Here is a 14002-nt window from a genome sequence, read left to right on the forward strand (position 1 = left end):
CCAAAAAAATGATAATTACGTGAGGAACTGTATTTGTTAATTAATTAGATTTAACTATTCCAAGAGTATATATATATTTCACAATATCATGTTGTACATGATAAATACATACAGTTTTATCTACAACAAAAGTGGTTCTCATCATCTTCCCACTCTTTCCATTTCCACCACTTTGCCACGCTTGTGAGCTTTTCTATATCTTAGTCTATTTTCTCCAGTCTCAAAGGAGAGCATGTTCCTTTTGTTGTTGCTGTAACTTATTTCACCTGCTTCCTTCAGGGTTTTGCTCCCCTTTCCTTCTCTACTCTCACCCATCCCCTAGTATATAGATATGTTCAGTTTATTATAAAACAAACAAAAGCACCCTGTTGACTCTAATTTGCTCTCTAATTACTCTCAACCTCTCTTTTTACTTCTCATGCAAACTTCTTAAAAGAGAAATCTACAGTACTGTCTTCTCTTTCTCCCTTTCCATTTAGTCCTCAACTTATGCTTTTGGCTTTTTATTCTTGTGTCTAGGCTTGCGACTTCTTTTTTTTATTTTTATTTTTTGAGACGGAGTCTCGCTCTGTCGCCCAGGCTGGAGTGCAGTGGCACGATCTCGGCTCACTGCAAGCTCCGCCTCCGGGTTCACGCCGTTCTCCTGCTTCAGCCTCCTGAGTAGCTGGGACTACAGGCGCCCGCCACCACGCCCGGCTCATTTTTTTTGTATTTTTAATAGACACGGGGTTTCACCATGTTAGCCAGCCTGGTTTCAAACCCCTGATCTCAGGTGATCCGCCCGCCTTGGCCTCCCAAAGTGCTGGGATTACAGGCGTGAGCCACCGCTCCCGGCTGGCTTGTGACTTTTAAAACTAGATTTTATCTATCTACAATTCTAATATGACTATGTCATTTTTCAATCAACAATGTTAACAGAACAAAGTCTAAGCTTGATACATTCTCCACTGCTGCTACTTTGCATGCTTCCACTCATCTCCTTTTCTCAGCTTGGGATCTCCCTATCCTCCTTTTCAACTGGACTTAAATTTCAGGTGCTACCTATTATGAAGCTTCATGGGTTGGGTAGGCACCCTTCATCACTGTTCCCTTAGTAGTCTTATCTTTTTTCTGCTTGTGAGTAGTCTACTGACTGTTTCCTGTTCACCGTTGTTTTCCTACCTCCTGAGTACCTGTCACACAGCAAATACTTCATACAATTATTTTTGAAAAAGTGAAGAATAAATGAAGGAGAAGGTATATCTTTAAGAGTAGCATTGGTATTCTGATAGGCATGCTTTCAACTTTAAATTTGTATTTTGGCATTCTTGTTAACGATAAATGTGGGGATTTTCTTGCATGCTTATTGATTATGAGTTAATAAATTGAACCTGCTAACCCAGGGTTAGATGGATGAAAGCCAGTTTTGAAACAGAACAGATGATGAGTTTGTGATGACCCCACTGAGGCAGAAATGCTCTGTGAGATTCCAGCTGATCAGCTTGCCAACCTGCTGTTTTATGCCATCCCCTACAACAGGATCTTCCCTGGGTGGTATTGTTTTCTCTGGTAAATAATATCATAAAAAAGGTTCTGATTCATTATAACTATTTTTATAGGTGTTTACTTTGGCAGCCATATACATGATCACAGGACAATAGGCAATTCATCAAAATAAATGAGATAAATATCATGTCATATGGAGAATAAAGGCAAGATAAACCTTTGACAAGGCTGAAAGTCTAATTAACTACATGTCTCATAGGTCTCTGCTGGTGGTTCTGAAGCCAAACCTCTGATCTTCACATTTGTCCCCACTGTCAGAAGACTACCAACCCATACTCAGTTGGCTGACACCTCTAAATTCCTTGTTAAAATTCCAGAAGAATCAAGTGATAAGAGTCCAGAAACTGTAAATAGGGTAGGATTATTTTTATTCTTTTTTTATTTCAAACAATTATATTAAAATTTTGATAATGATGACTTGGAAATTTGTGTATATTTCCTGTGCTTAAATTAAGGTGACTGTGACTCTAAGTTTGACTAAAAATATAATAATGCAGCAGAAGCATAAATTTATCAAATTGCATGTTCTCTCTAATGCATTATCTTCAATTTTTTTCAGTTTGACATCCTATTGTTTGCTATTGACATGACAAATTCTGCCTCCTGGCACATTCTCTCAAATGTTTCTTAAGAAAATAAAAACAAAATTTAAAAATGTTTAAATTTATCTCAAAAGAAAATATAAGACAAAACAGTGAGATATTATTATTTACAGATAATGAATTAGCAACATTAAAAAATGTAATACCTGATGTTGGGAAAGTTGTGGAAATATTGGCATGCTTACACTTTGCTGCTGGTTTTGTAAATTTATACAATTTTGGTGGAAATACTTTATCTATAGTTATAAAACTGTTTATAACCTTTCAATAATCTAACTCTTTGAAAAGTATCCCAAGGAAATATTACAAAAGAAGAAAAATGTTATGTAGGAAAATAATTAGGGAAAAATAAAAAAAGCCTAATATCTAACAATCAGAAAAATTAAGAATATAATAGTACATCTATTATATTCTATACAATAGTATAACTTTGGCAAAGTTATACTGATGGTAATTAGATAATTCCATGGAAAATGTTAACCTTACAATATTAGGTGATATAATACTGTGTTCATATCTTGATTGTACCTATCTAAAATAAGACCAAGATGGGAAGTGAAATTTAACAAATTTAAAAATCTTGAAAACAACTTGTGTTAGAATAACAAAATTTTGAGTAAAAATGTTTTTCTCTTTAAAATGTGTTTTAACATTGCTTACTTATAATTAAAATGAGATTGGGGCAACTTTGTGTTATTCTTGACACAATTAGAAAGGAGTAAAATAATCAGATTCACCTTGTTTACAAGAAAACATCTTATCTAGAAAATAGTAATATTTCCATGATCCTGGGGTTTTCAATGCTGCTATCTTCTTTCAAAGACTAATGGGGCCATGAATACTATATATGGCACTTCTAGGTAGTTTCTTTCCTACAGCACTTATTTACATAATATTAATGAGCTCCTTTGTAATTAGGCCTTATGAGTGGTGTGAGACTGTAGCTACATAAACCAACCTTGGTTGCAGGCCTCCAGAGCTTACTAAGATGATAATATTTATCTGCTGATTGCAATGATGTATATACAACCATATCTTTAAAAGATTTTTCACCCTATCTCTTAGACAGTTCAACATTAAAATAGTGTAATTCCTCATTCATTTATATTCTTTTTTTTTTTTTTTTGAGACGGAGTCTCGCTCTGTCGCCCAGGCTAGAGTGCAGTGGCGCGATCTCGGCTCACTGCAAGCTCCGCCTCCCGGGTTCACGCCGTTCTCCTGCCTCAGCCTCCCGAATAGCTGGGACTACAGGCGCCTCTGCCACCACGCCCGGCTAATTTTTTTTGTATTTTTAGTAGAGACGGGGTTTAACCGTGTTAGCCAGGATGGTCTCGATCTCCTGACCTCGTGATCCGCCCTCCTCGGCCTCCCAAAGTGCTGGGATTACAGGCTTGAGCCACCGCGCCCGACTTCATTTATATTCTTAGCAACTGTTTACTGAACATATGTTATTCTCTTGATGATTCCAACTGAATAAAGACAATTCATATAGCTTACTTGTTATCGGGAAGGCAGGCAATGAAAAAAATGAAAAAAGTACGTAATAAAATCCATATAGTGATAAATACAATGAAAACAATATCAGAGTAAATAGGGAAAGATGGGCAGAGAAATTTTAATCAGAGGCAATTTGTGTTTTATCCTGACTATATCCTCATTATCAGCTGAATAATGTGGGTGTATAAAGTCAACTTTTTAGTTATGTTTAATCAGTGATTTGACTTCTGTCTTCGTACATACAATACATGCACACACCGTACACATTAAATTGACCACCAGAGTTGAAATTGTTAGCTTATTTTCATTTAGTGGCATAACTTTCTATTTTGAAATAATTTTAGCCTTACAGAAAAGCTGCAGAGAAAAGAATAATAGTAACCATAGTGTAATTATAAAAATAAGAAAATTGACATTGGGTCTTTTAAACACAATCTTAGTATACATGGCTGTCATAGTTTTAGAAAAAGAAGTTTGGTAGCTTGATAAAGCTATCTTGATCCTGGTCTTGTAAACTATGTATTCACAGAAAATTGGATGGGAAAAGACTGAGAATTACAAATCCAAAATAAAACAGTTAAAGATGCTTTGTACTAAAAATATCTATATCTTTTTTGGTGTTCTATTTATGAGTTCTCCCTAATTAACTTAGATTGTTTTGTCTGACTATGCATTTTGCCCAATTTTATTTTTCCTTTCAGATTTTTAGAGAGATTTTTTATTATTTTAGAACCTTTCAATGGGGATTTCCTTCCTCCCTTGGCTTTTAAAGGATATACAGTTTGCTTCACCATTAACTAAACCCTTGCCCAATCCCCATTTGTTTCACAAATGTCTTCACGGAAAACATTGCTCTCTCCCTCTCTCTCTTTAAAATGTCGTATCATGACTTACTTGAAAACAGTTAGGTTTGCTTGTTGATGTTGATTACTATCCCAAAATTGTTTGGGCTTAGACCAGGAAAAACAGGTGGGCTAGTGGGCTAGTAAAAATAAACCGCTAACTTCAACCCAATCTCTTTCTTATGTCAACCTAATTTTATATATTTTTGAAAATATAAGGAAGTTAAGCTTTTCAGTGTACATGCCAAAAAAGAAGCATTTATTAAACTAATGTCAATGCTTTTATCTCTGTACATCTATTACAGTCTAAATCCAATGACTACTTGACCTTGAATGCTGGGAGCCAACAAGAGAGAGACCAAGCGAAATTGACTTGTCCTTCAGAGGTCAGTGGAACGATTTTACAAGAAAGGGAATTCGAAGCAAACAAACTTCAAGGGATGCAGCAAAGTGACCTCTTCAAAGCTGAATATGTCCTTATTGTGGACTCCGAAGGGGAAGATGAGGCTACAAGCAGAAAAGTTGAACAAGGCCCCGCAGGGGGGATTGGCACCGCAGCTGTCCGGCCCAAGTCTCTAGCAATCTCGTCCAGTCTGGTCTCTGATGTAGTGCGTCCCAAAACACAGGGGACTGATCTCAAGACCTCATCACATCCTGAAATGCTTCATCGGATGGCCCCTCAGCAAAAGCATGGGCAGGTAGGTTTTGTGTTCCTGCTGTCCATAAGGAAAAAAAAAGTGTTTATGCACCCTTTATCTTGGGCGGTCTGCAAAGGCCATCCTGTTTAAGGCAGACAAAACTTTCAAAGAAAAATATATTTAAAAAACCATTATCTCAGGATAATAAATCATCATAGTGTAAACATAGATAATAAATATAAAAGATAAAAAGGATTAAGCAATTATGCTGTGAATTGGCTGAAGAGAAAATGTAAAACATTTAGCTGGAGTAAATTTGGGAGAATACTACCTCTTTCCTTTAAATAATTCTTGGAGAAGGTTGATATGAGGAGTTTCTTTAGTCAAGAAGAGTGTGCTTGGTGAGCTGGGTCCATCAAGAAGCATATTTCAGATGTAAGAAAGATCTAGTGAAAAGACGGTAATTGGACATTAGAGGTAGACCCATTGATTTTAAATTAGTAAAAGACTAGTAAAAGGATAAACTAGGAAATAAGAGTAAGAAAAATAATTTTCCCCTGTGTATCCTAAGGAAAACGTCTTTTGTGGTCCTGGAAGCCACCAGGGTGGGGTTGACCTCAGTGAGAGGGGGAAAATATACCACCCCAAAACTTAGTGGCAAGATTGAATGGTTCTTTTAAGGTAGAGAGAGTCTGGTACAATAGGAGAAGACCCACATCTGTGATGGCAGGAAAGAAAGGATGCGGACAAGGAGGCATTTTGAAGTTGAAAAATAGAATAATTTGCCATTGACTGGCTATTTGCTATAATGAAAATGTAAGGTGACTGACGAAGTGTAGTTAGAATGTTAGGAATGCAGACGCTGGCTTTGAGAGTAGGTAGGTAGTGGATGCAGAGCTCTAACTTCTTGACAATGACGACGAATTGTTACCCAGATGTCCCATTTAGGATCTAATAGACCAGGCATTTGCAATCAACCCAAAGTAGTTTAAAGGACATTTTTACTGGCTTGTTGGTCTTTTTGCATTACTAGGACAGGACCAATGCAAAATGGTAGAATGAGCTTTGGAGTTTTGGTGCCACACCATCTTTATTTCTGTAGGCTTCACTGAGTTTCTGATGCTGCATTTTTATTATCTTCAAGCATCTAGTATCTTGTATTGTCTTCTGGTAGTAAAAGACACACACTGCGGTACTCACATTTTTACTGGGCTAAAACATTTATTTCTTCTTGAAGTTCGTTCTTAGCTAGGTATTGGAACAAAATATTATAATCATATAATTAAATGTATTCCCAATATGCTGTGATAAGTTTAAATATTTCTTTCTTGCCTCAGAAAAGATAATGAAGTAGTTGGAGATGTAGAAATGTGGAAATTTCCATTGTTAGGGGAGGACAGCTTTAGGTGACTTCTTTGAGAAGAAAATGTATTAATAAAAAATTAACAAAGCAATTGTTGGGTCTTTGATTTACTCTTTCTCCAACTGATAGTTTTTTCCCCTGAATTGGCCATTTATTTTTATTTTTGTGTGTTCAAATATACAGAAGTGAATCTAGAGACTGAATATGTCCTTTAAAATATTTTTTCCAAAAAAGGTTATTTAGGAGCAGGTTATAGTTCATGTTATTAGAGCTCTAAATAAAAAAGCAGAGCTCAACCTCATATATTAATTGTGGCTGAAGATTATGATTACCAGTAATGGTGGAATACTAGATCCTAAAGTGTTTGACCAATTACCAATTATTTGAACAATTACCATTGCTCTTGTTTCCATTTCCTATAATAATCCACTTGAGTGAACTGTAGGTCATCATGAAATAAAAATAAGATGACCATTGCCACAAGTGTAAACTAAGGAGAAATGACCAGAGCACCAAAGAAAACAGTCTGGAAGTTTAATGTAGTGAACTGTAATGTACAAAGTCTAAAAAAAAATTACACGATTGGGCTGCTTGATGCCAACAATATCAAATTTTTAATCAGAAATACAGTCAAGTAAATAAATTTCTAGTCTACCTGGTGAAAATGAATCCATATATAGAATTGTCTACAAGTTACCTCTATTGGTTAGTCATTGATAAGCTATTCCTAAGAAATGTCTTCACTTCTTAGTCTGGCCTTTAACCTTTCCATGACCTAGCCCAGGTGTATTTTTCTATCTACATCTTTTACCTCTCTTCTTCAGCTCTCCTGAACAATCACCAAAGTACATACTTCATACCTTCCCATCTCTGAGCCCTTGATTCCTCTGGTCAAATGCTTCCTTCTTTCCCTAGCTCTTCTCCATTTTGACCTAGGCTACTTGATAATTTAAGCTCAGTTCAAGTAGCATCTCCTCTTAAAGATGTTCCCTTTGGAAAGGAGTTAGTTCTTGTTCATGTTTGTGATTTTCTTTATTATTTTATAGCTTTTAGTGGGGGAAAAATTCTCCATTATAATTCCTTTTCATTCTGTTGTAATAATTTACTTTTATCTTTTTTCCTCACTGTCTGAAAACTACATTAAATCAAGTTCTGGTCCCTTGTTAATTTCTGTATCCCTAGCACTTAATGCAGTGCCTTACATATAAAGGGGGTTCAATAAGGTGAGTGAAAAAAATGAAATATTCAAAAGATCCATATCTTTTCAACTGTGAAGTCCTTGCTCAGATATTGACACCTTCGTGAAGCTGTTTTGTTCTCTCAGTGAAAGCAATCTCTCTCCCAACATTATTCTGATAGCTTTTTTTCTGTACCTATTTTATAATTATCATAGGCAGTACTATAGCTATTTAGATACATGTCTTATCTCCCCTAAGAGATTGTAAAGTTTTTACAGGTAAAGCCCATGTTAAATTCAGTTTTATTAAACTTTTTGTCCCCTACAGTGGTTAGCATATTATCAGGGACATAGTCAATATAAATATTGGGTTGAATGATAAACTCCCCAAGTGCTTCCTGAAGTGGCGTGTTTAAGTAAAAGTATCTTACGTTAAAAAAATCACTCAATAATTTCAAAGCATGTCAAAAGCAAACATGTTATATAAAATAAGCTGTTGAATCAAAATCCTCTTAAATAAAATTCAGAAAAAAGAGACTTGAATGTTCATGTAAAAGTCTAAGAATTTTCTAGGGGTAGTATTAGAGTTATGGGAGAGGTGAATACACATACAACACAGTGATTCGTCTGAAAGACCTATGATAAAGTTTGGAGCTAAGATAGTGACTGTGGGAATAGACAGAGAGCCTGATGAGGTAGAATTAGCTGAACTTGTTCATTGACAATATATGGGAAAAATTAAGCATGAATGAAGTTTATTACCTCATTGGATGAATGTTGGCATCATTAATTGAAGAATGAATAACAGGTCTTGGGTGGGGATGGGAAGAGATTAGACATCTGATGTTGAGTTTGAGATGCCTTGGTGGCACTATATGATGATATCTAGAAAGAAGTTGGAAGTATGAATCCTGGACATAGGAGAGAGAAGGGAGACTGGAGATATTCGTCATATAAGTTAAAGTGATGGGAATTTACTCAGAGAGAGAAGGTAAAAGTAAGAAGACAGGATTCAAGCCAGGAAACAGAAAAGTATAAAAGCACCTATGAAAAAAGAGAGCCAATGAGAAACCTAGGTGTCTTTTTCTATCTAAGAGGTGAACCAAAGATGTCTGAGAGAGTGGTTTTATGCAGTGGAAACTAATGAGACTTTCCAAAAAGAGGAGTCTATAGTAGAATATAAAACAAGGTAAAATAAAGTAGGACCCCTGAGTCCATTAAATCTTGAAATGAGGAGGTCATTTGGTGACCTTGGTGGGAACAGTGTGAGTGAGATTATGGGGACAGAAATCAGTTTGAGAAACGGATGGAGGTAAGGAAAGGGAGGTCGTGCATTGGAGGGGTGATGTGGGAAAACCAAAATGAGATGGGCAATTGACTGGCTATGTTCCTCTGGGTGAGTTACTTGAAATCATAAACCTCAGTTTTCTCATTTGTAAAATGAGTTGATAATATATCAACCTTCCTTGTGAAGACTAAATGAGATAATACATGCAAAGTGCCTAGAATAGTGCCTGGCCAGTGGTAGGCTCTCAATAAATGATTTACTGTATCTAAGAAGTCTGAGATGGCAGCATTGTTTTTTTTGGGGGGGGCACAAAGTAAGGAACATGTGGAGAAGGAGAGTTTCACACCTTTTTCAAATGTAGCTCAGAAGTAAGAACTGGGGAGAGGAATGTGGAACATGAAAATAAGACCAAAAGAACTGACTGGGGCTAAATAATGGAGGTCCTGACATGAAATTCTGAGGAATTTGGACACTAGCATATATGTTTATTAAATAACTAGATTTCATGGATTCATAGAAAAGGGATTACAGTAAGTTATTTGGATGGGGCATTAGACATAGAAACCCTCCATATACCCCCAGGCCTCAACTTTATAATGAAATACCCTATTCATACCAGCATACTTATTACAATAGCCTTCATGTGTCTGTCTTACCCCACTAGATTCCTGAACCCCTTGAACTTGACAAAAAATATTTTTCTCACTTCTGCTTCCCATCACCTAATACAATGCCTGGAATACTGTGGGTGCTTAAAAAGTGTCTGATGAATGAATGAATAAATGAATGAATGATCCTCCTTTTCACATGATCTTCTGATATAAATAGAGAATAGACATTACCTAAACCCTCTTAGTGAGCATTCAAAGCTGAAAGAAAATGATAATAGAGTATGGAAGAGCACCTAGGACTCCTGCCTTAGAGTTAGTGCTGTTGCTCTTACTTAAGCAAATAATCTATAGCTTCTGACCCGAGAGATTTAGAGGTTGAAAACCTTGAAAGAAGCTGGGAGGTTAAACGTTCATGTTGGATTCAGCTAACTGCTGGAGGACTAGCTTGGAATGCCAAAGTACTTGCTGAAAATTGGCACATTTATATTAAGAAGCTGGGAGATGAAGTGTTCATGGCCATCAGCTGGATGGCTCTTTGCATGCAGAACAGAGCCACCTGGGGCCTGACTGTGCAAGAATAGGTGAGAGGTGACTAAGTAGTAATTCAGATTCTACATGGGCCTTCTTGGTCATATAATTGTTTTGGGCAGTTGGGTAGGATTAAAAATTTAGAGGCCCTACATTCTTTTAGGCAATGGACAAATCCCTGACCAAGTGATTTTTTTTTTAAATAACTTTTCTCCAGTGATCTTCCCACTGCTACCTCTCCATTTCGTTTCTTGCTTAGGGTGAGTACATGATTCCCTCTTTTTATCTTGTTACCTTTCATTGTGAATGAGACTAGATGCACTTAGGAGAATTTTTATGAATCGGTGAGAAGCTCCAGGCTCTGCTCTGATGCTGGCAGAATCCCTATAGTCCCCGAATGGTAGCTTGTTATTTCCTCAGGATGGGTTAATTTGTAACATTAACCAGGTACAAAGGAAGAACATATCTGGAAAATCAAGTCTCTTTGACAATTCCAGCAGAAAGATGACGTAGGCTTTTAAGAAGAGAGTCTCCTGATTTGTTGATGTCAGAACTTAAGAACTTGTTGATGTCAGAACTTGGCTGGGGAGGTAACGACTGAATCAGAGGTCAGAGGCAATGTTCTTCCTACCACCTGCCCATCCTCACTGCCCAGAGTCTAGAGCAGAATAAGAGGAGGCAATTGCTGAGGGAGGAGTCAGACCCTCTTCAAGGAGAAACTATGTTTCCGCTTCTGCATCCTTCTGTTCCTTCATCTACTAGACATTTTATTTATTTATTTTTTATTCCTGTATGAAGGTAGTAGGCTAGGCACTAGACACTAGGGGTACATAGATATAAGATCTGCCTTTAAGGAATTTAAAAAGTGTATGTGCATGCTCAGAAAAAAGTGTGTTAGGTTGCATGTTCAGAAAACAGTGGGAAGCCTACGGGGAGGATGCCTAAGTCAGCCTGGACCATCAGAAAGGGTTCACAGAGGCAGTGTTGCTGAAATTTGAAGGATGAATACATTTTTGGCATTCCAGAAAGGTAATAGGGAAGGAAGTACCAGCACATAAGAACAGGGTGGAAGATGAGAAGGAATATGAAAAGGACTCATCAAAATATAGGAAATACACTAGGAAAGAGTAATGAAATAGAGGCCATAAATAAAAGTTTTGAAAAGGAGTGAGAGATTAGAAGAGTCAAACTCTGAAAAGAAATCAGAAAAGGTAAGCGATTCAAGTGCCTGTTGGGTTTAGGAAAAATAAACCATTGTAGATGTTAGTGATAACAGTTTTCCATGTAAGGGTGGAGGAGAAATCTGTTAAGAAGTTCTGTTGTACAATAGCTTACCACAAATGTAGTGGCTTCACAAATTTACCTATTTCTCCTGGTTTCTGTAGATCAGATGTCTGGATATGTCTGAGCCATGTTCTTTGCTCAGGGTCTCTCACCAGGTTGAAATCAAGGTGTCTGTCAGGTTGGCAGAATTTATTTCCTTGAGGCTGTGGAATTCATGGCAGCTTGCCTCTTAAAGCCAGCAACAGAGAAAAAGTATCTCTGCTGCTTTGAGTCTCTAATTCCAAAGACCTTTTTTTTATTTTTATTTTTTTTAAAGAGCTCACTTGATTAGGTCACACCCACGCAGGATAAACCTCCCTTTTAATTAACTTAAAGTAACCTGATTAGGGACCTTTGTTACATTTGAAAAATTCCTTCAACTCTGTCATATTCTATCAGTTAGAAGCAAGTAACCGTTTCCACCCACACTTAAAAGGAAGGAATTCTATAAGGCTGGGACTCTTTGGGTAGTCATTTTAGGGTGTGCAGACTACAAGAAATAAGAAACTCAGGGCAGTGATTATATTGTACAGACTTGACTGAGAAGAAAACAACATAGGCCTGTAATTATGGGAAATATAGGATCAAGAAAGAGCTTGGGATATATGTATGTATATATTCGTTTTTGTCAGTTAGCTTTTGTTGCTTAACAAACCATGCCAGCATTTAGTGTTTTAAAACACAATATTTTATTTAGCTCAAAAATTTTTTGGTCAATAATTTGGGCTGTTTTCAGCTAGGTGGTTCTGCAGATAAGGGCTAGATTCAGTTAATCTTTGCTGTGACCTACCCATGTCAGTGATTGGCTGTTGGGTTAGCTGGTGGCTGGTTAGCTGTCTGGTGGCTGAGTAGTTGTCTGCTGAGACGTGGTCTTGTATCTTCCAGTAAACTAGCCTGAGCTCATTCATATTATGGCGATGTTCTGCACGTAACAAGCCAGTAAGCCTCAATGCACAAATGCTTTTCAAGATACTGCTTCTTGTATTGCATGCATCTGATAATGTTGTATGGGCCAAAACAAGTCATTTGGCTATCCAGATTAAAAGGTGGAACAAAAGACTGCGTTTATGATGGAATGAATGGGAAAGAACAGAGAATTGTGGGTACTTTCACTATTCACCACAATGATATTTATTATCATGTTTTTAAAAGATTGAGAGAATTTCTGTTTTATATCTATGTTAGGATCAGGGAGCTAGGAAAAAATTTAAAAGGATAAGTACATAGGTTATGGGGAATAACTGATGAAATGAGATTTCTAAGAGGGCAAGAGCTGCTGTGATTCAGAGTACACAAGGAGAATTCACCTTTTACAAAGCGAAAGGTTTTTTCATTCATCTTTCCTTAGAATGAGGGAAAGGGAATGAAGGTGATACTACCAAAATTCACTTTCCTGATAATCTCAATTTTCCTTGGAGTAAAGAAATCTAGGCCATCTGTTGAGCATAATGGGAGAAATAGTAGGTTAAGGGTTTGTGGAGAATGTAAAGTTTTTGGAAAAGCTGTTCATCAGAACAGTAGAGGAAGCCAAGGTCCAAACAACAACAACAAAAAAGAAAACAAATCAACCAACCAAAAAATCGAGAGGTGCAGGACCCAGTTGAGACTACAGACATTGAACTTGTGCTTTCACCAGTCTACAGTGACTCAGCCAGCCCATATGTGAATTGAGAAAACCTTCCCTTCTGCAGGGGAATTCAGTGCAGGGGAAACCAGCCCCACTCAGCTTGTGCCCTTGTACAGGATGGTTTGCAAAATAGGTGCTGTCGTCCTATTAACAAGTGGTATCAATTTTCTTTTTCTTATAGCAACTTTTAGTAGACTAGGTCTAGAAACGTAATGGCAGTTGCTGGGATTGGTTTAAGAATGAAGGTTTGCCAAGTTGATTGGCAAGAGAGGATTGGCAAGAAACCACAATAGCTAGAATGTTGGCAATGCTGGCAAGAAGGTTGAGATTGAACAAAGTATTACTGAAACTTAAAAAATAGGGGATGAGGGGTATGAGACTGGATAGCAAGAGAGGGGCTTCATCATGAAGGAAGTATCTGTAGTTCATGGTAGACACAAAGAAACCAATGATGAGGTCTTGAGCATAGGTGATCAGATTTTAAAAGTTCAATCTGGTGATAGGTTAAATAGGGTGCAACTACAAGTAAGAACACCAGAAAAGATTATTTAATGTGTTCAGGTAAGAAAGGCTGAGAATCTGCCCTGTAGCATTACAAGCATTCATCAGAGAGAAGAGGACAAATCAATAATAGCTAAGTTTAGGAGGCCAAGCTGCCATTATGCAATGATTGGTATGTGACGACAAGGGAGAATCTGGGGTTTCTGCCTCATGTAGCTGTACAGATTCAGGAGGAAGAGCACAACTATATGCGATCCACATCTGGTGCTGTCAGAATCTCAGAAAGTATTCAAGATACTAGGTAGCAGATCAGTCACTTCAGTTTTTATTCAAATGCTTTGAAATCTCATAGAAACATCAGGGAAAACTGAATATATATACAGGAGCAGTTTATGTTAGATTTACAGGCAGTAAAAATACAAGGCAGTTCTACAATAGAGATTGGTTGTTAAAATAATTG

The 14002-nt window shown here is 37.1% G+C and overlaps 1 protein-coding gene across 19 annotated transcripts in view; it reads left to right on the plus strand.

Moving 5' to 3' along the window:
* The window catches only part of MLIP (muscular LMNA interacting protein), a 247356-nt gene that overhangs the window by 100702 nt on the left and 132652 nt on the right, over nucleotides 1–14002 (plus strand). For 17 of the 19 annotated variants that reach the window (XM_009451465.4, XM_001156657.5, XM_009451483.4 and 14 more), the window contains exons 2-3: nucleotides 1745–1900; nucleotides 4792–5184. In XM_009451465.4, coding sequence (XP_009449740.4) covers nucleotides 1745–1900; nucleotides 4792–5184 — 549 coding nt within the window. The remainder of the gene's footprint in view (nucleotides 1–1744; nucleotides 1901–4791; nucleotides 5185–14002) is intronic. The other 2 variants (XM_009451472.4, XM_009451471.4) reach the window with 1 other exon arrangement.

Source organism: Pan troglodytes, chromosome 5 (assembly GCF_028858775.2).
Source record: "Pan troglodytes isolate AG18354 chromosome 5, NHGRI_mPanTro3-v2.0_pri, whole genome shotgun sequence".
NCBI classification, from domain to species: Eukaryota; Metazoa; Chordata; class Mammalia; order Primates; family Hominidae; genus Pan; species Pan troglodytes.